The sequence below is a fragment of the Myotis nattereri genome (genome assembly GCF_964212035.1).
Source record: "Myotis nattereri genome assembly, chromosome: 9".
Classification (NCBI taxonomy): domain Eukaryota; kingdom Metazoa; phylum Chordata; class Mammalia; order Chiroptera; family Vespertilionidae; genus Myotis; species Myotis nattereri.
Genome location: NC_138084.1, coordinates 18,653,235 through 18,679,564, shown reverse-complemented (window position 1 = coordinate 18,679,564; position 26,330 = coordinate 18,653,235). Strand labels below are relative to the sequence as shown.

Genomic DNA, 26,330 nt, shown 5'->3' with positions numbered 1-26,330 from the left:
TGATAACTTTTGTCTCAATTATATGCACTCAGTATTATTTTATGGAATGAATCTTCTATTCCTGGTTTTTGCAACAAGACCTGGTTGTTCTCAGAGGACATAGCTGGGTGGATGGATATGGTCTTTTTTTCCTTTACATCCCAGGGATCCTTCATTGGCTCCAAAAAGATGACCACAACCGGCTTAAAGACAGCAAGACTCAGGAGATCAGGTTCCTGTAATTCTTCAAAATCACATCCATGTACAATTTTCACTGAGCTGGGTCCAGGCATCCCTAATCCTCCTAAAAGAAATCCATAGCCACATCCCTGAGGGTCAACAGTCCCTGAGAAGCAGTCATGTCATTCTGTTCCTGGTCCTGCTCCTATTTCTGGTTGTTTTCTCAGGTGGTGTGATGTTGAGGAGTTATTTCTGCATCATGAGAACATGTCTTCAAAGGCATCAGCACAACCCATTCATCTGCTTCCATCACACTCACAGGCAGAAGGACTTCGAAATGCTGAAAGGGCCACCCTCTCCTGTCCTTTGTTACAGGAGAGTCGGGAACAATGAGCTTCCACACGGAGACCAAGCTGCGAGTTTTTTCTCTCCTGTCTTCATGCGCTCTCTCCTCCCATAGATGACCATAAACTCTACAGAAATTTTAATGCCCATAGTGACCCTCAGGCTTCATGTATGTAGGAATGTGGACTGATACTCTCAGGTTTAAACCAGAAAGAATGACACCAGGAAGGCCAGCATGACCATTGAGATTCCATAGCCACTTCTGGGTCTGCAAGAAACTCCATATTTTTAATACTTCAGATTTTTCTTCTCTATAAAGGTCTGTATCCCTCTGTGTATATTGCATACAATGATAAATAGCAGATCAAGAATTTTATTAGCATGTTTTTAGGATGTAGAAGTAACTGATAATAGGATTGAAGTAGAAGGATTTTTCTATTTTAGTTATGTGAGTTACCAGATTAAGCTGAATGCATGAAGGATTTATGGGTTTTATTCATTTTCACAGTTTTCTTGAAATGTGGATTCTGAGCTAATCAACATTCTTCCACTCAACTGAAAGGAAATGGAAACTAATGTCCATGTTTAAAATCATGACATTAAAGAGTTAAAAGGCAACAGTAGATCATCCATATATGTTAAATAAGTAAAATCCATACACATTAATGTAAATTGCCCAGACTGCACAGATAACTAGCACAATAGCCATACATAGAACCCAGAAGTTTGACTAATTCCATGAATGCTTGTTGTACTTCTCATGAGTTTTGAAAACATTATTTATAGCATGTTATGATTTGATAAAGGTGAGTAAAAAATACAAAGGTGGTATATATATATATATATATATATATATATATATATATATATATATATATATCCATAATATTTAAACATGTTTGAACTGTTTAGTATCAGAAGAAAAGCACAATTGAGCTGTAAAATCAAATATTTACAGTATCAGAAGAACATAGATATTGACAGCTAATGAATTCAAAGGCTATATGGCTTTTTAAATTATTGATCTATAAAAAAGGGTTGTTTTGCTCTCATTACAGATTGCCACCCAACAATGGACAAGAATCAAACAGGAGTGACTGAATTTTATTTTGTGGGCTTGACAGGCCATTTTCCAGTCAAGATGATTCTCTTCTTGATATTTCTCTTTGTTTATCTTGTCACATTGGGAGCGAACTTGGGAATGGTTGCCCTTATCTGGACAGATTCTCGTCTCCACACACCCATGTACTTTTTTCTCAGCCACTTGTCCCTTGTGGATATTGGCTCCTCTTCTTCCATTGCTCCGAAGTTGTTGTGGGACATCTTTCTGGAGAGAAAAATCATCTCCTTCATGGGTTGTGCTGTACAGATGTGGTTTATTGGTCAATTTGCAGTGACTGAGTGTTTCCTCCTGGCTGCCATGGCATATGATCGGTACATAGCCATCTGCAACCCTTTGTTGTACCCGGTCATCATGTCCCAGCGGGTTTGTGTGCAGCTGGTAGCAGGACCTTATGCCATGGGCATTCTAAATGCCATTATTCAAGAGACCTTCACTTTTTGCTTACCTTTCTGTGGTCCTAATGTGGTCAACCACTTTTTCTGTGACATTCTCCCTGTTCTCTCCCTGGCATGTGCTGACACTCAGAACAATAGGTTGGTGCTTTTCATCATGGCTGGAGCTATTGTGTTGTTCAGTGGCATGATCATCACCATCTCCTATGTGTGCATCCTGGTGGCCATCCTGAAGATCCAGACTGCTGACGGGAGGCAGAAAGCTTTCTCCACGTGTTCTTCTCACCTGACAGCCATCTGCATCCTGTATGGGACTCTTTTCTATATCTATGTTCTTCCTGACTCTGGCTCCTCCCTAGATATCAATAAAGTGATTTCTCTATTTTATACTGTGGTCATCCCCATGCTGAACCCCCTCATCTACAGTGTGAGGAACAAGGAGGTAAAAAGTGCATTCAGGAGCAAGTTTGAAAGAAAAATTCAGTAGTAGGATTCAGTAATGAGTGGTAATTAGAGAGTTAGAAAATTCCTGAGTCTATCTATTATCAGGTTACTTGTATACTGTTTATGTTTCTTTACATCAGGCTTGTCCTTTGTGAAATGATGCAGAATAAAATAGAAAATGTAATTTGTGCCAGAAGAAAATCCAGGAGAACTTTTTTTAAAAAATATATTTTATTGATTTTTTACAGAGAAGAAGGGAGAGGGACAGAGAGTTAGAAACATCGATGAGAGAGATCGATCAGCTGCCTCCTGCACGCCCCCCACTGGGGATGCACCCGCAACTGAGGCACATGACCGAAATTGAACCCAGGACCCCTCAGTCCGCAGGCCGACACTCTATTCACTGAGCTAAACTGGTTCAGCATCCAGGAGAACTTTTATATATTCTTATATTTGGGAAGATATTTTATGTTATGTCATAAGGAAAAGATCAACATAGTTCATTAAGAAAGGTTTCATAAACCTTGTTAAATGTTGAACAATGGAAAGTGAGAGAAAAATGGCAAAACAAGTGACTCACAATGAGTTAATGTTCAAATAGGAAAGTTTTGGAATACATATATAAAACACAGTAGGAAAATGAAACACAGCTGAGGAATAAACCAAGAAATGAATGTCTAATTGACACATTTGCAAATAGTCCTAAATTAAATATATATATTATAATTATGATTAAATATATTATATATTATATATATTAATTGTTTAACTCCACAATTGCTTGAGTAAATTAAATCAAAATGACAAGGCAAAAATTTTTTTCATCTATTAAATTAGCAAACATTAAAATGATTATTTGCAAGGCTAGTAAGGTTACCATTCAATATGAGCAACAATTTTATACATAGCTAATGTACTAGTAGCTATGTGCAAATAGCTACATTGCCATACAGTAATTGTTATTTTATGGTTGCTATTAAAATGCAAGGTACATAATCTTTGACTTAGCTGTCTTACATTTGGAAGTCTATGCTTTAGAAATAGGGATACAGAAACAAATATTACAGCATCTTTTGTAGAGGAAATAAAAAACAACAACCTGTATCTGCATTACTAGGAGAAAAATATTCTTTTTTTGAAGTGTTTTGCAGCTGATTATAAAAAGAATAAGTTCATGCTTTGATTTGGAAGAAACTCTCTGACAAAATCACTGATATATGTGAAAGAATCAAATCAAAGCTTAATTTGTAGAACTGATCATAATTTATATAAAAAAAAAAAGGAAAGAAAAAAAGGTGAGGAGGTGAGGGTAAAATCCACCTAATGTGTAAATTATGTTGGTACGTAGGTATGTACATGATCATAGAGAGAAGTGTGAATGGCTACAGGCCAAGCTGTTAACATTGGTTAGTTCAGTAGTGTGACATTGGAGTAGGAAAGGGATCATTCTCATCTAAGTTGTTGAACTTGTTTTACAACAAATATGTTTAATTTTATAATTAAAATTCACTTTTCAAAAACTTCCATCTATGTCAAAACTGAATGAGTGATAGGATGAATGAATTAATGAATATATTAGTAAATAAATAAATTGAGGGGTTGGGCTCAATGTCTTAAGGCTACTCTACACTCCAACATTGTCTGATTTCATGAAGCACTTTTTAACATTGGTGAATTAAATCTCTCATTTTTTTCTCTAAGGATTTGAATTTTCCTCCACTTCCTGGAGTCTTTGATTTTACACATAGTGGTAAGTTTTATCTTTATTAAAGACTTTGAAATAACAAAATGCTCTTAAAAATGACACAATGCAAATATGATGAAATATGAAAGTGTACTAAATATTATCTTATATATAGCCATATGAAAGTACATTTCATAGTTTCTGTAGCACAACATTTCATAGAAAAAAATGTCTGCTTCTCCTAATGTTACAAATTCAGTGTGTTTTCTTTTATTCCCCCTGAAGTTGATGTTATAACATTTCAAATCATAGATTTCCAAATGTAAGACAGATAGGTCAGAGGTTATATGCAATTAACATTGTTAACTGTCACCCTTGTGTAATTTTCCAGCACCATTTTACTAATTGTTAAAACTCTGGCTTAGGTGTGACAAAGGGTAATGTGTTGTTTTTTTTTTTTTTACTTTTATCTAGAAAGGTAAAAATTGTCTCTCCTAGTCAGATTTTGCTTTAAAGTGTTTCATTCTGTATTTCCATTATATAACTTGTCTCAAGCCACAAGTTTGAGATCATTATTTCCTAGTATAAGACCTGAAGTATTTTCTGTCTTTTAAATTATTTCTTAAACATTTATGATGCAAAATCTAGTGGAGGGAGATTGGGGAGAGAACACCAGGAAGCCAGTGATAATTATAAATGGCCTTAATTGCGTTCCTCCAAATACATGCAAATACATTCAGTCAGACTCTCTTCCTCCTGCTTTAGTTATTGTTCCGATATTCTAATGTATTTTCCTTTAGGAGAATTCTTTTCCATATTTACATGGATAACTCTATTTATTTTCCATATACTGATTAAATGTCTCTTCTGCTCAGAGAATGACCCTTATTATCCAACCTGAATTTGAGCCCCTCTAGTTATTTTTCTGTTATCAGATCATATTATTTTTATTCGACTTTTTAAGTGCAACACAATGCACAATAGGATAAATTCTTGTTTTGCTTTTAATAGTGAGAAATGTTCCCAGCTGATTTTTCATATTAGGCAGTCACCAAAATTCAATGGAAGATGCATTTTTTCCATTTACCCTGTACAACTTTAAGTGGTTCTCCTTATTTTATAAAGTGTGAGTAAGTCCTAATACCAGTAGGAAAATCCTCTATCAATTAAGGTCTTCACATGTTGAAATCTAATTGGTAATATTGGTTCCTGGGGGAAAGTAATCAATTTTCATGAGGCATGATTCCTGAGAAGAAGTCATATATAATTCTTATATTTGTGAAGTGTATTTTGTCTCTGGCTTCTTTCAGAATTTTTTCTTTGATTTTCTATAGTTGGAAAATTGTATGCCTAGGCATAATTTTTGTCGGTATGTATCCTGCTTAGTATTCTGTGAGCTTCCTGGATCTGTAGTTTGATATCTAAGATTCATTTGGGGAAATCCTCAGTAATTATTGTTTCAAATATTTCTTCTGTTTCTTTCGTTCCCTTTTCTTTTTATAGCTCCATTTTTCACCGTGTTCCACCATTTGCAGCTGTCCCACAGAACTTATATGGTAGGCAGTCAGATAGGCATGAGCAGAGAAGGACAATAGGCCAGATATGGAATGTCACCACGGCAGAAAGTCCTGGGCACCTAGCAATGGTTACCTAGCAATGGGCAGAAATGGGAGAGCGGGTAATAGAAATAAATATTGTTAATCAGGACTTCATCTGTAGGGTGCCATTTCATCCCATAGATCGTCTCACGTTTCTAGGGTTTGATCCTCCGTTTGACCTTTATCCAGTGGCATGCAGCTAGCTATGTAGTAGACCCTGTACTCTGTCCTCCATTAGAGAAGATCAAGGGGCCTAGATAAAAGCCCTATCTGACTTTCATACAAGGACAGGAGAAGACCAGACAGACCCCAATAGGTCAGCTCCAAGAAGAAACCCTCATCCAAGGGTTTGAAAGGAGCCCTAGCCCACACCACGGGACAGTGTTTTGAGCCATCACTCAAAACTTTCTTTTGAGTGTACTTTTGCTTTGCTTGCTGAATAAACTTTTCCTTGCAAGTTTGAGCCCTGGCTCTGAATTTTTTCTTACTCAGAACTCAAGTACTGGGGTCTGCTTTTGCCTTTTATACTTAGACTAGAGGCCCAGTGCACAGGATTTGTGCACTGGTGGGGAACGTGGCCAGCAGGGATCAGCTGGCTGTGAGAGCACCGCTCATCCTGGTCAGCCAAGTGGCACTCCCACTGTGGGAGTACACTGACCACCAGGGGGCAGCTCCTGCATTGAGCGTCTGGCCTCTGGTGGTCAGTGCGCATTATAGTGACTGGTCGACCAGTTGTTTTGGTTGTTCCACCATTCGGTCATTGGGTTTTTATTATAAAGGAGGATATTCTGATCTGTTTTGTTTCCACTCTTTGTTCTCTATATTTTTCATTTATTGAAGTTTCTATGATAGATCCTCAAGCACACTGATTGTATTCCCCAGTCATGTCCAGTCTACTCATAAGCCCATCAAAGGCATTTTCCATTTTATTTATATCTTTGATCTTAAGAATTTTAATTATAATTGATTAAAATTCCTGGTCTGGGAACTAGAAATCAAAGAGAACCAAGATGGTGGCATAGGTAAATGCCTTTACTTTCTGCCTCCCACAACCACATCAAAATTACAATTAAAATACAGAACAAACATCATCCAGAACTGCCAGAAAGCTGGCTGAGTGGAAGTACTACAACAAGAGAAATAAAGAAGAAAGCACATCGAGACTGGTAGGAAGTGTGGAGGCACAGAATGGGCTGGTCTAGCACCCAGGTATGTCGCTTTTTTAATCTGGAGGGAGATTGCCTCTGCAGAGGCCACATGGAGGAGCAAGGAGTCCCAGGTCCACACCAGAACCCCACCCCAGGGTTTCAGAGCTGGGGAGAGAGGTCCCTATGGGCAGTAAGAACTACAGACCATAAAAACCAGTGCAGATTGGGGCTGAGTGACACAAGCTGCTGGAGACCCAGCTGCTCCTCTTAAAAGGCCAGCACCAAGAACTAAATTTACAAGCTCCCACTTCCTCTGAGCTCCAGTGCCAGGTGAGACTCTGAGGGACACAGACACATATGGGGAGAAACTGAACTGTCTGGCACTGGGGCAGGAACTCGGGTGGCTTTCTTCCAGACAGAGGTACTCACAGTGGTCATTGTTCCTGTGCTGGGACCTCCCTGGTGTAGGGATAACTGGCAGCCATTTCTGTTTGCTCTGCCTTGGTGATTCCCTGAGACCCGCCCCACCCAATTTACAACTCCACCCAAGCTGTGTGCAGCAGCTTTTGCACATGAATGGCCTGTCCTTTCTCAGGCTAAATCTCTGTCAAACAAGCTGAAGCTGGGTCAGGTAGGCCCAAACCTATCAATAAAAGGCCCAAGGCCAGGCACCAGCACCAGCCTGCCTTGCTTCACAGCTGGGCATCATCTGGACACTTCCAAACCTGATACAAAGAGGAGAAATCTGAAGATCTCTCTGTAGCTCCTGCTGGATAGCCCCAGGCAGTGGCTGACTTTGTAGCTCCCTGGAGACCCAAGAACCAGGGTACCCAGTGGTCAGTGTGAGACCATACCAGATTACAACTCTTCACATCCATAAGCGACATCCAAGGGGCAGACTCAGTGAGCACCAAAGCCCCACTGAAGCAAGTCCTGCCCCATAAGGGTGTCTCCTGCACAGCAGCTCTTCCATTGTAGACACAGCTGGTCCTCATAGCCAATTAGCCTGGAGGTCAATTCCTCCCAGTGATACCAACAGCAATCAAGGCTCAACTACACAAAGGGGTGCACCAAGTGTCCACCTCAGGTGATTGGAGAGGCTGAGCCACTGGACCCTATAAGACACCTACTATACAAAGCCACTCTATCAACCCAAGGAGACTTAACAGCTACCCAATACATAGAAACAAACACAGGGAAGCAGCCAAAATGTGGAGACAAAGAAACATGTCACAAATGAAAGAAATGAAAGAAAGCAAACTACTGGAAATAGAGTTCAAAACCACAGTTATAAGATTACTCAAGAATCTTCTAGAAACCTCTGAGGAACTTAGTGAGACTTTCAAAGATCTTAGTGAGAATGCCAAAAAAAAATGGAAAAGGACCAGTCAGAAATTAAGCATACACTGACTGAAATAAAGAATAATATACAGGGATTCAACAGTACACTCTAGGATCCTGAGAATCAAATAAATGATTTGAAATATGAGGAAGGAAAAAACACCCAACCAGAAGAATCCAAAAATATGAAGACAGTGTAAAGAGCCTCTGGGACAACTTTAAGCATACCAACACCCAAATTATGGGGGTGCCAGAAGAAGAGAGATAGCAAGATACTGAAAACATATTTAAAGAAATAATGACAGAAAACTTTCCCTATGGTGAAAGAAATAGACTTACAAGTCCAGGAAGTACAGAGAACCCCATACAAGAGGAGTCCAAAGAGGACCACACCAAGACACATCATAATTAAAATGCCAAGGGCTAAAGACAAAGAGAGAATCTTGAAAGTAGCAAGAGAAAAACAGTTAGTTACATACAAGGGAGTGCCCATATGACTGTCAGCTTATTTCTCAACAGAAACTATGCAGGCCAAAAGGGAGTGGCAAGAAATATTCAAAGTGATGAATAGCAAGAACTTATAACCAAGATTACTCTATCCAGCAAAATTATCATTCAGAATTAAAGGTCAGATAAAGAGTTTCACAGATAAGAAAAAACTAAAGGAGTTCATCACCACCAAACCAGTATTATATGAAATGCTGAAGGGTATTCTTTAAGAAGAAGAAGAAGAAAAAGGTAAAAAAAAATATGAACAACAAAATGACAACAAATACATATCTATCAACAATTGAATCTAAACATCAAATGAATAAAAAATCTGATGAAAAGAATAAACTGGTGAATAGAATAGAACCAGGAACATGGGAATGGAACAGATTGACAATTCTCAGAGGGAAGGGAGTGTGGGGGAATGTGGGAAGAGATTAGACAAAGATCTCATAAGCATGTATGCATTACCTATGGACATAGACAGTAGGGTGATGAGGGCCTGAGATAGGGTGCAAACCGGGTGGAGGGGAACTATGGGGAGAAAAAAGATGAACATCTGTAATAATCTCAACAATAAATATTAATTAAAAAAAATTCCTGGCCTGATAATTTTACATCCCTGCCACGTCTGGTTCTGCTACTTGGTCAATCTCTTCAAATTGCATCTTTCGCCCTTTTGTATGCTTTGTAATTTCTTCTTGGTAGGCCTACATGATGTACTGAGTGAAAGGAACTGATGCCAATCAGCCTTGAGTGCTGTGGTGACAAGGCAAAGGGGGAGGGGAGTGTTCTGTAGACCATGATTAGGACTCAGTCTCTCAGTGAAGCGCTGCCTCTGCGTTGTGAACGTCACAAGTGTTTCTAAGTTTCTTTTCCTCCCCCATAAATGGGGACAGGATTCCTGGAGTGGGCTGAGGTTAGGTATTTCCCTCCTCCCAAGCGGATGGCTGGAGGGGTCTGAAATTGGGCATTTCCCTGCCCTTGGGTCAATTAGGCTCTGATAATACAACCCCGAGTAGGCTCTGGTTGACTAGTTTCTCCTGAGGGTGAGCATAGGGACAGAGAGTGCTGTGGTGTATTTAAAAATGTTCCTTTTTGTTCTCCTCCTGCTCGAAGCATAAGGGGATTTCTTAAGATGAGCTCTTCTTAAAATCTCATAAAACCTGTCCTAGAACACTTAGGATCATGGGTGTGGTGAAATTTTCCAGGTAAAGCCCTGTTCTTGGGCATAACGTAACATGAATGATTTAGAAGTTAAGAATATAGTATATTTTACTGATAAACAGAAATGCGTGTATGGGTTTTTTTTTAACCCCTAAACAAATGTTATTGTGTAGAAGTGGACTTTGGTAGTCCTTAACCCAATTGAGGACTTTCCCCAGTCATTGTAAATAAACCTAAAACAAGGTATTCCCAAGTTTATGTGCAGTTTTGTTTCAACTTTCAGATACAGTATTTGAATTGTGAGTTTCTGTCTCTTAGTACTGAGTGCTTCTTGTTCAAAGGCACTTTGCTCCACTTCTCAAAGATGGCCCCTAGATGTGAGTACTGTTTTCAGGTCCCTCCTTTGAGAAAAAAAAATCCCATTGTGAAGTACTATTGGCTCAGACTCCAATCTATCTATTTTGCTTTAATTTATTCTCTATGGATGTAGACTCTTGAGGTTCAGATTCTTTTGGGATTAGATGCCAATTGACTCAAACTTGCAAGAGAAATATGTACTTCATACTGTACAATATATGAGAGTCAGAAAAGGCAAGGAATTATTTCATATGTGTTAGTAAATACCAGGTTAATCAGGATAGAGATAATCCATCTTCATGTATGAAAGTAAGAATTCATGATGCTTCAAGAACATCACATTGGAGATACTCAATTCTTCCAGTCTGAGGCCATAAGTTCACAAAATTTGAAGTAATTAAAAGAGGAAAATAGGGATTTTATGAAAGAGGTAAGTCTGCTCAATTTTGGTTAAGCCAAAATAAAAAATTATATAGTTTTTATTATATGGCCAACTTAGTGTTTTAAGCTTTCCAAATAGAATACCTGGGTTCAAATAGTCTTATGCATTCGTCACACTAAACAGAAAATTTGCATGATTCTTAAACCTAAATAGCAGGTCTTTATGTATTTTTGAGTGAACCAAATGTTCATTTAATATCTCCATTTTAATCAGAATTCGGTGATGTAGGATGACCAGTATTCCATTGCTGGTGGGTTTTGGACATATGTTTTCAAAACTAATTACTTGTGAATTCTATTTCATTATTTTTCCTGTCATTGTATGAACCCATTTTATAAATAAATAAAACTATTACCTGCAATAGAGTAGAATTCTGTTGAAAGCTTAGATTTGTATAAGAAATATCATTAAGTAATATTCACTCATATGACTAAAGCAAACACAATCCACAGGGATCTTCCATAAGTAATTTACTGGGGAGATAAAATATGTGACCACTTTTGCCAACTACAGTTGTACCATAATGGCAATTCAATTTTATATTTAATGTTATTAGATATCATAGGACAACTACTATCCTTGTTTACACAGGTGATTCACTGGGAGGTTCATATGTATAGAAATGTGTGTGACTCTGATAGTGCTTAGAAGCTTTAGAGTGTGTGTGTGTATCATCTGGGGATATTGTGAAAATGCAGAGTTTTAATTTTTTTTATTTATTTAAGAGAGGAAGTGAGAGGGAACGAGAAAGAAAAACTTCAATGATGAGAGAGAACCATTGATTGGCTGCTTCCTGCATGCCCTACAACCCAGGCATGTGCTCTGACCAGGAATCAAACCAGTGACCTCTTGATTTATAGGTGGCTCAACCACTGAACCACACCAGTTGGGCTGAAAATGCAGATTTTGATTGAGTTGAATTGGAGTGTGGCTTCAGAGTTTACATTTGTGATATGCTCCTGGGAGATGCTGTTGATGTTGATTCATAGACCACACATTGAATAGAATGTTCCGATGACTGTAACACAGTGTCCTACATGTGACTTTTTGTGGGTCAATTGTTGGACAGCATCACCTGAGATTATCACTATTTTTGTTTGTGTTATCATACCTGCTCCCTCCATTTTTCTTTGCCAAGAATCTGACTGACATGTAAGTTGTTTTCATAATTGTAATATGATACTGTCCCGGGATAATGCTCAGTTGAAGAAACATACAGTTGAAAATATAGTCATAATTTTATTTTGTTAGAATTTGTTTGTTCAACTACCTAGCCCCCTGCCCCTCCATGAACTTTGATAAGCACAGGGGACACAAATACTAATAAAGCAGATTTTCCTTGCTCAAGTTGTTCTATGTTGTGAAATAATGTAATATTTTTGATAAATGCTGTTTTAAAGGGATGCTTTGGTGCTATGGAATTATGATGAAGGAGATATTAATATTGACCCAAGGTTCTAGAAAAACTTAGTAAAAGAGAAAAAAGGAGTAGGGGATTAATTTTTATGAGCACTTACTATGTAACAGCTATTTGGCTATTTTATTTAGTCTACTTTTAAATAGCTCTGTGAGCTAAGTATTTTTCATTCCTCTTGAACATATGCTAGCAAGACAAAGCTATATATGCAGAAAGATGCAATGTTTGATTCTAGGTTCACTTGGTTCCAGCTTGTGCTGATTCTTGTCTTCTGTGCTCCAGATATAGTGGCTTTTGAGCTGAGATTCTTTCTTGTTTTCATAGCAGTTCTTGCTCTCTATGATATGTTTACATTTACTATTCTAGTAGTGGGTAGAAAAGTATCCCCCAAATATTCATGTTCACCCAGATCTTCAGAATATGACTTTATTTGGAAATAGACTTTTTGCAGTTGTAATTAGTTTGAGTTGAGGTCATATTGAATTAGGGTGAGGCCCAAATCCAATGACTGTGACCTTAGAAAAAGAGGAGAGGACATAGAGACACATAGAGAGGAAGGCAATGGGAAGACAGAGTCAGACAATGGAGTTGATCAGTCATAAGCCATGGATCACAAGGCACCAGACGATGGAGGAGACAAGGAAGGATTCTCCCCTGGAGCCTTTGGAAGGAGTGAGGCCCCCTGACAGCTTTATTTCACACATCTGGTCTCCAGAACTGTGAGAGATACATTTCTACTGTTTCAGGCCACCATGTTTGTGGTTACTTGGTGTGGCAGCCTTAGAGTACTAATAGACAAGTATTCATTATGTATTTATGTGTTGGTTTATAGTCTTGTGTCTGACTTGAATGTAAGCTCCATTTATTTCACAAATTGTCTTTTGCACAGATGTAGCTGCAGTGTCTAGGGCTTTGCCCAGGGTCCAGAGGGTAATCACAAATGTTTGTTGAATACCATAGAAATATACACTTCAAACTTGTATAATTTTATTACCAATGTCACCTCAATAAATTTAATTAAAAATAAAAAGGAAGAAGCCAGTCACAAAAAATAAAATAAAAAGGAAATAAATGAACAAATATATGAATTCAGATTTTTATTATTTTTTTATTTTAATAATTTAATTCTGCCTTATTAATGAAAATAATATTAAGCTCATACATAGACTAATTAAAGCATGACAAAATCGACTATGTGACCATTTGTCAAATTACACATTACAAATATTTAAGGAGAGTAACTGTTCTGACATAATGATATGATAGCTACGCTTTCTTTGGTTTTCAGAATGGGGCTAATATATATATATCTGTGTATATATATATATATATATATATATACACACACATATATATACATATATATGTATATATATATTTATATAGTTCTATGCACTTAGAGATGAGTTGTCCATACTTTCTCAGATATCCCTGATTGTTTTTTTATTTCAATCTCATAAACTCATGTTCATCACTTCTATCTATTGCTACTTTGAAGATACATTAGGATTTTAATGAACTGACACCATAGTTCCCTTAAAGAGTAATTGGAAAAAGCAATTAAAATTTATAATGTTCCTCTATCTTACATTAATGGGAAAAAAAAACCCTTCATAGTAACATATAACAACATTCTAAGTTAACCACAAACAGCATCTCCATTTAGATTTCCTTGGTACATTATGTATTACAATACCCTTAATCTCCCATGGGAAAATTGATATGAGTGAAACCCACCTTTTATATAGAAGCTCACAGATTTTAATACAACAACAATCTCCCCCATAATTCCACATATACACTAGGAACAGAAACATAGTGGCATCAACTGGTATGTGTTGAGTCACATTAATATTTTCTCCTCAAAATATCTCAAATAATGTCAATATGAAATAGAATACACTGTAAATAACAATACACATCCAAACATCAATCCTCTTGATATTTTGAAGCACACTAAAAAGTAATTATCTGGCCATGTCAGAATAGCTCAATTGCTTAGAGCATTGTCTGGACATGCCAAGGTTGCAGGCTCAGTCCCAGGTCAAGGCACATAAAGAATCAACCAATGAATGCGTAAATAAGTGTGGAACAACAAATCAGTATTTCCCTCGCTTCCCTCTCCTCTCACTCCAAAAAGAAAAAAACAAAAAACCAAAGTAATTATATCAAAATTTTAACTTTGAATTACTCTCTATAATAAGTATTCTTATTTAGAGTAATACCTGAAAACTATTATTGACTGACTTTCTACTGTGAATTCTCTGACAATTTAAAATTCATTTTCAATTGGATACTTTCCTAAATTTTTTTACCTCTTTAAAGTCACTGTCAATCATAAATTCTTTGGGCTTTTGTGAAGTGTATATTTTGAACAAAAGTCTTCCTCCTAAGTAGTATTCCTTCCCAGTGTACCTTCCCTGATATTGAGTGAGGCTGCAGTTCTTCCCATATTCTTTAGTTTCAAGGATTCTCATACTATTAATTCTCATACTATTAAATGTGCTGATAAAGCTGTGAAAACTGAATAAAGGCTTTGCCACATTCTTTATATTTGTGTTGTTTTTGTCCAGTATGAATTCTCTGATATAGAGCAAGGTTTGTGTACTGAGTAAGGCTTTACCACATTCTTTGTGTTTGTTAGGCTTTGATTCAATATGAGTGATCAAATGTTGAGTAATATATGAATGCAAATGAAAAACTTTGTCACATATGGTACATCTGTAAGTCTTCAATATAAATCTCACATGGATTATACTTTTTAAGATTTATCCCCAGTATGAATACTCCTTTGTTTAGTATGATTTAAAGATTGGTTAGAGGATTTGTCATATGTACTTCATTTGTTTGTCTTCTACACAATATGAATAATTTTATGTATATTGTGATTTGACTTTTGGTCAAAGAGTGTTCCTCATTCATAATTATTGTCTGGAAACTGACTTCTCTGATGTTTATTAGAATTTGACTCTTGGTTTAAATTTTTCCAATGTTCATTGCACTGATAACTTCTGTCTCCATTATATGCACTCAGTATTATTTTATGGAATGAATATTCTATTCCTGGCTTTTGTAAAAAGACCTAGTTGTCTTCAGAAGACATAGCTGGGTGGATGGATGTGGTTTTTCCCCCCTTCACATTCTTCATTGGCTCCAAAAAGATGACCACAACTGGCTTAGAGACAGCAAGACCCAGGGAGACAGGTTCCTGTAGTTCTTCAAAATCATATCCATGTACAATTTTCACTAAGCTGGGTCTAGGTATTCAACTCCTCCTGAAATAAATTTCTGGACATGTTCCTGAAGATCAGTGTTTCCCGAGAAGCAGCTGCATCATCTTGTTCGTGGTACTGCTCCTGTTTCTGGTTGTTTTCTCAGGTGGTGTGATGTTGAGGAGTTATTTCTGCATCATGAGAACGTGCCTTCAAAGACATCAGTGCAACCCATTCATCTGCTTCCATCCCACTCACAGTCAGAAGGAGCTGGAAATGCTCAAAGAGCCACCCTCTCCTGTCCTTTGTTACAGGAGAGTCAGGAACAATGAGCTCCTACATGGAGACACAGCTGTGAGTTTTTCTCTCCTGTCTTCATGTGCTCTCCTCCCATAGATGTCCACAAACTCTGCAGTAGGTGGCGCAGGTGCTGGGATTTCAATGCCCATGATGACCCTCAGGCTACATGTGTGCAGGAATATGGACTGAGACACTCTGGTTTAAATTAGAAAGAACGAAACCAAGAAGGCCAGCATGACCTTTGATACTCTGTAACTGCTTACGGGTCTGCAAGAAACTTCAGATTTTTAATACATTCTTTTCTTCTCTATTAAGGTCTGTTTCCCTCTATGTGGGTTGCATACAATGACAAATAGCAGACCAAGAGTTTTTATTAGCAAGAAGTAATTGATAATACGAGTGAAGTAGAAGGACTTTTCCATTTCAGTTATGTGAGGTACTAGGTCAAGTTGAACGCATGCAAGTTTTATGCATTTTATTCATTTTTAGTGTTTTTCTGAGATGTGTATTCAGAACTAGTCAGTACCCTTCCACTCAACTGAAAGGAAATGGAAACTAATGCCAATGTTTATGTCATGCCCAGATTTCAAGATTCCCAAGAGCCCACCAGGGAGCCAGCCAGTCCGATGCAAAAGCAAAGAGTCCTTTAATACAAGCTAGCTTGTGCTCCCTGTCCACCACACTCACCGACACAACGGCAAGCCCAGTAGCCGAGAGAGCGAGGCCTGATGGGACTGTGGGTCTTATAGGGGGGTGGAGTAAGGGCAGGAGAGGAGACTGTGGGCCCTGCTGATTGGCCAGGTGTGAGTCGGTGTCTCATTACACAGGATGTGGTCATAGTGATGGCGTGCACTTCCCTTGATTATCATTGGCTAGTCCAGAAAAATACTGGGTGTGGCTAGTAGAGGCTTCTTCCGGGAAGAAGCCCTGCCGAGCACATGGCTCTGTCCAAAAATGGAGGACCCAGGGCAAGATGGAGGGTGCAGTCCTAGCCCCCCCCCCCCCCCCCCCAAGGGCGAGCTGAGCCCGGGCTCCAGGGGCCAGTCCGGTTGCCGGGGCTCCAGCAGATCAGCCAGTTCCAGCCCAGACAGGAAGTCCATGTCCTCTGTCTAGTCCCTGGGGGCACCGGTGATCACCTCCTTAGGCAACCTGGTAGGCCCCCGCTCCCGGGAAGTCACCATATTGATGCCGAACTTAGTGCGGACACCCGATTGGCATAGCGCACTACAGCCCAGAACTCCTGGGCTCAAGAGATCCTCCAGCCTCAGCCTCCCGAGTAGCTGGGACTACAGGCACACGCCACCACCCCCGGTGCCACTGCCACAGCCGCTCGCGGCAGGGAGACGTGGAGGTCGCCCGCTTTTCCTCCGCTGCAGCTGTCACGCTGGTCCGGTCCGGGGGCAGCGGGCGGGTGGCAGCCTGCCCCGGGCTCTCGCTGCGGGCTGGGGCGTCGGTGCACGAGGCCGCCAGCAGCATGGTCAGGCTGTGCCTCATGGGGCCTGGCAGCTGGCCCAGGTAGGCCCTGGCCTCTCCGACCGGGCCTCGAGGGCCCCAAAGACCCCCGGCCCCAGCGCGGGTAAGCTGGGAGCCGATCACAACGGTGGGGAGGCCCCGCGATGACTCGCCCTTTCAGTTTAAAACCATGACATTAAAGAGATGGAAGGCAATAGTAGATAATCCATATAAATTAAATAAATAGTAAAATCCATAGACATTAAGTATAAATTGCCCAAGTTGCACAGATAACTAGCAAAATAGCCATACATAGAATCTAGGCATTTGACTAATTCCATGAATGCTTGTTGTACTTTGCATGATTTTTTAAAAGTTATTTATAGCATATTATGACTTGATAAAAGTGAGTAGCAAATGCAAGGGTATTACATACACATTTCCATAACTTTTTACATGTTTGAACTATTTGGTATAAGAAGAAAAGTACAATTGAGATGTAAAATTAAATATTTATACTATCTGAGGAACATAGATATTAATGGAAGCTAATGGATTCAAAGCCTTTGTTAATTATTGATCTATAAAAATGGGTGTTTTTTTTTTTTTGTTTTTTTTTTTTGCTCTCATTCCAGATTGCTGAGGTCCAACCCCAGCAGGTCCAGGGGTCCCCAAAGGTGTGGACGGAGTCGGCGAAGAAGGAATGACACAGAGACAGCGTTCAGTTGATCAGCAGCCTAGCCAGGATCTCTAGCCAGGATCTCCAGCCAAGTTCTGGTCTGGATCTCCAGCGAAGTTCTGCTTAGGATCTCCAGCCAGGTTCTGTCCAGGTTCTCCAGCCAGGTTCAGTCACCAGGTTCTAGTCAGGTTCTCTTGCCATGTTCTATAGTCAGGTTCAGTCCAGGATCTTTTGCATGTTCTCTTGCTAGGTTCTGTCTCTAGGTTCTGTTGCCAGTTTCTGTCCAGGATCTTTTGCCATGTTCTCTCCAGCGAAGTTCTTCTGTCTCTAGGTTCTGTGTAGGTTCTGTCTTCTAAGTTCTGTCTTGTTACATTTGTATTTATACCAGTTGATTCCAATCCTATCAATCTCTATTCCAAAGGTTAGGGCGTTTCTTATCTCCATTCCAGGGAGTAAAGATTATGTAGCTTAAACATGATTGTTCGTAGTTAAAGTGATTAATTACCCGCCTGGCACTTAGTTAAGAGGTTTTATTCCCTCCCTAACTTCAGGGGAAAATCCCTACCTGGGGAAACAACCTTTCTCAGAGAGTTGACCTTGGTTAAAACACATAGTGCCAAGAAGGTGAGCAAACATATCAAGAACAGTATGCCATATATGCCAGGTCCCTTGAAACAGCAAGGATGGACCGGCTCCCGGCACCAGATTACCACCCAACAATGGATGATAAGAATCAAACAGCAGTGACTGAATTTTATTTTCTGGGCTTAACAGATACTTTTCCACAGAAGATGATTCTCTTCTTGATCTTCCTGATTGTGTATCTTGTCACATTGGGAGCGAACTTGGGAATGGTTGCCCTTATCTGGACAGATTCCAGACTCCACACACCCATGTACTTTTTTCTCAGCCACTTGTCCCTTGTGGATATCTGCTGCTCTTCGTCTGTTGCTCCAAAGATGTTGTGTGATACCTTTCCAGACAGAAAAGTCATCTCCTTCATGGGTTGTGCTGTACAGATGTGGTTTTTTGGTCAGTTTGTAGTGACTGAGTGTTTCCTTCTGGCTGCCATGGCATATGATCGGTACATAGCCATCTGCAACCCTTTGTTGTACCCGGTCATCATGTCCCAGCGGGTTTGTGTGCAGCTGGTGGCAGGACCTTATGCCATGGGCATTCTAAATGCCATTATTCAAGAGACCTTCACTTTTTGCTTACCTTTCTGTGGTCCTAATGTGGTCAACCACTTTTTCTGTGACATTCTCCCTGTTCTCTCCCTGGCATGTGCTGACACCCAGAACAATAAGTTGGTGCTTTTCATCATGGCTGGAGCTATTGTGTTGTTCAGTGGCATGATCATCACCATCTCCTATGTGTGCATCCTGGTGGTCATCCTGAAGATCCAGACTGCTGACGGGAGGCAGAAAGCTTTCTCTACATGTTCTTCTCACCTTACAGCCATCTGCATCCTGTATGGGACTCTTTTCTTTAGCTATGTTCTTCCTGAGTCAGGTTCCTCCCTAGATATCAATAAAGTGATTTCTCTATTTTATACTGTGGTCATCCCCATGCTGAACACCCTCATCTACAGTGTGAGGAACAAGGAGGTAAAAAGTGCATTCAGGAGCAAGTTTGAAAGAAAAATGCAGTAATGTGATTCAGTGATGGATGGTAAATTAGAGAATTAGAAAATTCCTGCCCATTACCAGGTTACTTGTATACTAAATTGCTGTTTATATTGCTTTCAAATCAGTTTTCTCCTTTGTGAAATGATGCAGAATAAAAAATGAAAATATAATTTATGCCAGAAGAAAATCCAGGAGAACTTTTTTGTTTTAAAATATATTATATTGATATTTTACAGAGAGGAAGGGAGAGAGATAGAGAGTTAGAAACATCGATGAGAGAGAAACATTGATCAGCTGCCTCTTGCACATCTCCTACTGGGGATGTGCCCGCAACCCAGGTACATGCCCTTGACCGGAATCGAACCTGGGACCCTTCAGTCCACAGGTCGACGCTCTATCCACTGAGCCAAACCGGTTTCGGCCAGGAGAACTTTTATATATTCTTATATGTGGGAAGATATTGTATTCCAGACCAGAAAAGTAAATGTTATAAGGGAAAGATCAATTGAGTTCATTAAGAAATGTTTCATTGACCTTATTAAATGTTGAACAATAGAAAGAAAGAGAGCAATTGCAACACGAGTGACTCACAATGAGTTAATGCCTCAATAGGAAAGTGTTGGAATCCTATATCATAAAAGGCTAAAATGCAAATCAACTGAATGGAGGAACGACCGGTCACTATGATGCGCACTGACCACCAGGGGCAGACACTCAATGCAGGAGCTTCCACCTGGTGGTCAGTGCATTCCCACAGTGGGAGCACCGCTCAGCCAGAAGCTGGGCTCACAGCTGGTGAGCGTAGCGGCCGTGGCGAGAGCCTCTCCTGCCTCCACAACAGTCAGACATTCCCTGAAGGCTCCCAGACTGTGAGAGGGCAAAGGCCAGGTTGAGACCCCCCCCACCCCAGAGTGCATGATTTTTGTGCACCGGGCCTCTAGTATATATATGAAACACAATAGTAAAATGAAATATAGCTGAGAAATAAACCAAGAAATGAATGGCTAGTTGATACAATTGGAAATGCAATGGTTCTGAATTAAATATATATATATATTTGATATATATATATTTAATATATAATATTATAATATATTATATATTATAATATATAATAATAATATATATATATATTTAATATATATATATTAAAAGCCTAAGTGACTGTTATGGCAGAACAACCGAACAACCAGAATGACCAGTCGCTATGATGCACACTGACCACCAGGGGGCAGACGCTCAACTCAGAAGCTGCCCCCCTGGTGGTTAATGTGCTCCCACAGGGGGAGCGCTGCTCAGCCAGAATCCAGGCTCACAGCTGGCGAGCGCAACAGCGGTGGTGGGAGCCTTTCCCGCCTCTGCAGCAGCACTGAGAAGCAGCAAGCAGGTGGGCAGTAAGGAGCGAGGTGTCCCGGACTGCGAGAGGGTGCATGAATTTCATGCACTGGGCCTCTAGTATATATATAATTATATTATATGTGAAAATGCTATATATATATATATATATATATATATATAGCAACTTCACAATTGCTTGAGTAAATGAAATCAAAATGATAAGGCAATGCTCTTCGCTCCCTCCCCCCATCTATTAGATTGGCAAACATGAAAATGATTATATTCAAGGCTTAGTAAGATTACCATCCTATATAATAGAAGACTAATATGCAAATTGACCCTAACATCAGAACGACCAGAATGACCACTCAATCAGTCACTATGAGGCACACTGACCATCTCTTGGTCCCTTTCCCCGGCTGGCAGGCTCCAAGCACCTGATGGCCAACCACTGTGGGGCCAGGGCCAGGGCCAGCAAGTGGGCAGGAACAGCTGACATCTTAGTCCCTTCCCCTGGCAGTCAAGCACCAACCATCCAATGGCGAATGGGGAACCGGGGGTGGATGGTGGCAGGGGTGGGGCTGACTACTAGTAGCTGGGGAAGATGGTCCTGATCGCAGGCCAGGCCTAGGGACCATACCCACACAAGAATTTCATGCATTAAGCCTCTAGTTTGGATATAAACCACAATTTTATCCATATCTAGTGTAACTAGGTGTGGCTAGCTACATTTTTGTAACACAATTTGTAATTTGATGATTTATATTAAAATTCACATTATCTTTGACTTATCTGTCTTACATTTGGCAATCTATGCCATGAAAATATGAATACCAGCATATTTTGTAGAGGAAATAAAAGGAAACAATCTGAATCTACATTATTAGGAGAAAATATATTCTTTCATGCAATGTTGTGCAGCTAATTATAAAAAGAGTGTTAGATGTGTATGCTTTGTTTTGGAGGGAACTCTCTGGACATAATCATAGAATTCTGCTTTGCATTTCCCAAGATTAGAAAGGGGTCTGTGTCAAGAGGTTGGAGAATCTGGTTCTTTTTTATTAATCCACTTATTGGGCTCTTATGAGATTTCAAATGAGTTAATGCTCTCATAACACCTTGAAAAATAAACATCTCCAGTGGTAAGACTAATGTCCTGTAGCAACATTCTTATGAATAGATGTTATCTGCTTTCTGAAATACTTTGAGTCATTTTTGTTTACAGAAATAAATCAAACTTCTTTGTATAATATTAAAATATTTATTAAATTAGAGCCCAAATTATTTTTCCCCTTTTACATTTGAAATTTGCATGCAGCTAAAGTGGATTATTTTGTCTCTCACAGAATCTGTCCTAATTTAGAGCTCTCCATTGCTTCATAGACAGCTTTATTTTTCTAGTCCACCTTATTTTTATTTAACTTTATCTTAGCTTCCATTTGAGACTCATCTTGTCTCAGACCCTATTTCCAAACCCCCTGGTTATAATGATCTGACCTTCCCAGTAGCTCATGAGCCAATCAGAGGGTCTTTAGTGCTTTTGTGTACCCAGAGTCACCTTCTGACTGTACTTTCTCTGAAGCAGGCTCTATTTTATTTTATTTTTAAAAAATATATTTTTATTGATTTCAGAGAGGAAAGGAGAGGGAGAGAGAGATGGAAACATCAATGATAAGAGGGAATCATTGATTGGCTGCCTCCTGCACATCCCCACTGGGAATCAAGCCCACAACCAGGGCATGTGCCCTGACTGGGAATCGAACCAGTGACTCTGTTCCTGGGTTGATGCTCAACTGCTGAGTCACACCTGGCTGGCCTGCAGGGCTCTGTTTTAAATTCTCAAATCTACACACTGCTCATTATGCAGCAGCTAAAGGCTCAACACTGGAATTTCAAAGTGTGTGTGTGTGCGTGGTGGTCTCAAAGGAAGATACAGTTTTGTTTTGTGCAATTACACTTGACTCAAAGTCCCCAAATTATTTTCTCATTAAATACTTTAAGATCTTCTCTCTAAGACTGATCTCCTGAGCTTATGGCTCCTTGAGGGACTTAGCTCCAATTCACAAACAGTCCTTTAGAAAAACTGGTATATGTTGTGCAGAATGGAGTCAATGAACACTTTTTTAAAGTGCTGTTGGAAGGCCCAGGTTTCAAGATGGTATTATTCTATTGTTTATCTTCCTAGACACTTGAAGAAACTGAGAAGAATGACAAGTCTACATTTGCAGGGTAATTCATTTTCATATCATAAAATGTTAATTTTGTCATTCACTTAGACATAAGCAGGCAAAGTCCAGGGCATGTTTCTTCAGACAGGAAGGTTAAGCGATTTCCTAAATTGTCTTCAAGAGGCTAGATATGAAAAGTAAATTTAGAAGCCCAAGAAAATATAATCTCTGAGCCTACCAAGAATGAAGTGTTGGTATAAATAGAATATTTAGTCTGTGTCATTTGGTTTAAATGACTTAACTTGAATGTATATTTTGGTTGAATTTTGCCTTTGGCATAAACGTACTGAAATGTGCTGCAAGATTTATGGGCTCATTGAATGTTATTGTTAAAAAACTTTGACTTCTCTGGGTCTTAATTTTTTCACCTAGATTGGGTATTATAAGTAGGAAATAAACCTATCAATCAGTTGGCTTGAATTCTCTGCTGCTCACACCCAGAGTCACATGCATACCTAGAATCATGATTTTTTTTTTATATTAGACTCTTTGGATTGGGTGAGATTAGGAAAAATAAAACAGTATACATGTTGACATTCAGAAATGATTGGTTTCACACAATAGTTTGCATTGGTTGAGTCCATGGATGGGTATACTCCAGTTTCATCCTCATAATTTTTTACACCTAAATTTATTGTGACACTCAAAATGCTTTGCTTCCATCTTCCCTGAGTCATCATGAATAAAATATAAAGGACCTGAAATGAGTTTCTATGTTTAGAAAATTTTGAATTCTTGAAACATTTTACTATTATAGTTTCTGACAAATCTTACACTTTACCCATTGAAGCGGTTTCTTTCTAAGCTCCATCGCCTGAGACCACAGGAGGTCATCCCATTTTCATTTAATTAATTTTTTTGGTAACCAAAGTTCTTCCCAGCTTTCTTAGAAGAGAATATTGTTAGACTTCTGTCAATAGTTCTGCTGCTGAACACCCTGCTAATATTTTGTGTGATTATGCTGTTGGAATCGTTATGGTTATTTCAAGGTCCGAAATGTATGCCTCCCTTCCTCAATTTTCCTTTTTTGTACTACTGTCAGTTTCTCTTTTCTTACATCTCATCTATTCTTTCTCACAATTTTTATTTTTTATTTTTTATTTTTAATAAATACAAATTTCCGGGTCCCTTGTACTCTTCACCCAGTTTCCCCCAATTGTTACATCTTCCCAACAAATGTACAGCATGAAAAATAGGAAATTGACCTCAATATGATGTCTGTGTATAGCTCTAGATAATTTTATTATGTATGTAGAGTTGTATTATCACCACCACATTCAGGATACAATTTCATCTCCACAGAGATCTCCCTTGTGCTACCCTGTTATAGTCACACCACTACCCTCTTTCCCACCATTCCTAATCCCAGGCAACAACTAACCTGTTTTCCATCTCTACTATATATGTGTGTGTGTGTGTGTGTGTGTGTGTGTGTGTGTGTGTGTGTGTGTATAATAGAAAGCATCACAGGGAGATGCTGTTGAAAATTTTTATCATTTTCCAAAGTCAATTTCTTTTCTGTTCCATTTTTAGACACCAGAATTATGTTTTTGACAACACAACTGATCATTTTTTTCTAGAATCTAAACGAATTGATGAGGAAGTTATATTCCTAACACCTTTTATCTAGAGTGAGAGTATTAGTCTGAATTAATTAAATTCACACAATACTTTTTTCTATGAAATGTTTTTAAGATAACCTTGGTTCAATGCGGGGATTTTTAGAAATGTAACCTCATACATTTAGAGGATTTACCTTAGATAATCTCCAGAGATCACTTCTACATCTAAAATTTTATAATTCTCCAAAATCCCGCTTTGATCAAGAAGGAAACTGAGGGATCCAGTGAGATTCAGTGACTTAGTATCGCACAGATAATTGGGAGGTATGACAACCACTAGGGGAGAACATGAGTGTTATTTGTCAATCTAACCTATGAAATGTAGAAAAATAAAAGTTAAATTCTGATTTAAAAATGAGAAGCCCTTAATTACCAAATGATTGCAAAGAACAAAAATATTCTCTTTCTTATTCCAGATTAAGTCAGAGAAATGGATGACGGAAATCAAACTTTGGTGATCGAGTTTTTTTTCATGGGCTTAACGAATCATTTCCAGCACCAGGTTGTACTCTTTGTGATCTTTCTCTTGGTTTATCTTGTCACTTTCCTGGGAAACTTGGGGATGATCACCCTCATTTGGATAGATTCCCGGCTCCACACCCCTATGTACTTTTTTCTTAGCCACTTATCCTTTGTGGATGTGTGCTCCTCTTCTGTCATAAGTCCCAAAATGTTGACTGACATCTTTGCAGAGACAAAAGTAATCTCTTTCTTTGGTTGTGCCGCCCAGTTATGGTTTTTTTGCCAGTTTGTAGTGACTGAGTGTTTCCTCCTGGCTTCCATGGCATATGATCGATATATGGCTATTTGTAAACCCTTGTTGTATACACTCATTATGTCCCAGCAGGTTTGTGTGCAGCTGGTGGTAGGGCCGTATACCATAGGACTTATAAGTGCCATGACCCATACGACATTTGCCTTTCGCCTACCTTATTGTGGTCCAAAAATCATCAATCACTTTTTCTGTGATCTCCTCCCGGTTCTTTCTCTGGCATGTGCAGATACCCAGGCCAATAAATTTTTGCTTTTCATCTTGGCTGGAGCCCTAGGAGTACTCAGTGGCTTGATCATCTTGATCTCCTACATTTACATCATCATCACCATCCTGAAGATCCGCTCTGCTGATGGGAGGTACAAAGCCTTCTCCACCTGCTCTTCTCACCTGACAGCTGTCTCCATCCTTTATGGGACACTCTTCTTTATCTATGTATGTCCGAGCTCTGGCTTATCCCTGGACATCAATAAAGTAGTGTCTGTGTTTTATACAGCTATGATTCCCATGTTAAATCCGCTTATCTACAGCCTGAGAAACAAGGAAGTCAAGGATTCATTAAGAAAGATGTTTGAAAGGAAGAAATTCCTGATGAGCAGATAAACTAGAATACCATTTGAACTACAGATCAACAGCTAATCTACATGCAATACGCAAGAACATGGTCTGGGTGTTGGGAATCCTACTTTTGTGTTGAGAATCACTCTGTATTATTCTGTGTAATTGACAAGTCATCTAGTGTCTTTAGGTTACATTTTTTTTTTTCAGTTTGATTTTCTCATTCAGCAAGAATAAATAGGAGAGCTTTAAATTGAGCTTTTATTGAACTCCAAAAATTTAAAAATATTCTCAGGTTTTGTGAGTAGGAAATGAGAAGTTCTTTGTTAAATTCTACATGCCGTAGTCATAACCAGTGACTTAATAATACTTCCATTTTGCTTTACAAGTTGTTGAGATCCATCAATTGTCTGTAAACTTGACCTTGACTTTTAA

General features: G+C 39.1%; 3 protein-coding genes across 3 annotated transcripts; all 3 read left to right on the top strand.

Moving 5' to 3' along the window:
- Positions 1 to 1,576: 1,576 nt before the first annotated feature.
- Positions 1,577 to 2,506, top strand: LOC308524774 (olfactory receptor 5G3-like; the record flags this gene model as incomplete). Its single annotated transcript, XM_081099320.1, has 1 exon — positions 1,577 to 2,506. The coding sequence occupies one exon, from the start codon at positions 1,577 to 1,579 to the stop codon at positions 2,504 to 2,506; it is 930 nt and encodes a 309-aa protein (XP_080955446.1).
- Positions 2,507 to 18,468: 15,962 nt separating this feature from the next.
- Positions 18,469 to 19,401, top strand: LOC308524773 (olfactory receptor 5G3-like; the record flags this gene model as incomplete). The annotated part of the gene is made up of 1 exon (XM_081099319.1): positions 18,469 to 19,401. The coding sequence occupies one exon, from the start codon at positions 18,469 to 18,471 to the stop codon at positions 19,399 to 19,401; it is 933 nt and encodes a 310-aa protein (XP_080955445.1).
- Positions 19,402 to 24,995: 5,594 nt separating this feature from the next.
- Positions 24,996 to 25,940, top strand: LOC308525199 (olfactory receptor 5G25-like; the record flags this gene model as incomplete). Its single annotated transcript, XM_081099987.1, has 1 exon — positions 24,996 to 25,940. The coding sequence occupies one exon, from the start codon at positions 24,996 to 24,998 to the stop codon at positions 25,938 to 25,940; it is 945 nt and encodes a 314-aa protein (XP_080956113.1).
- Between the last annotated feature and the right edge of the window lie 390 nt (positions 25,941 to 26,330).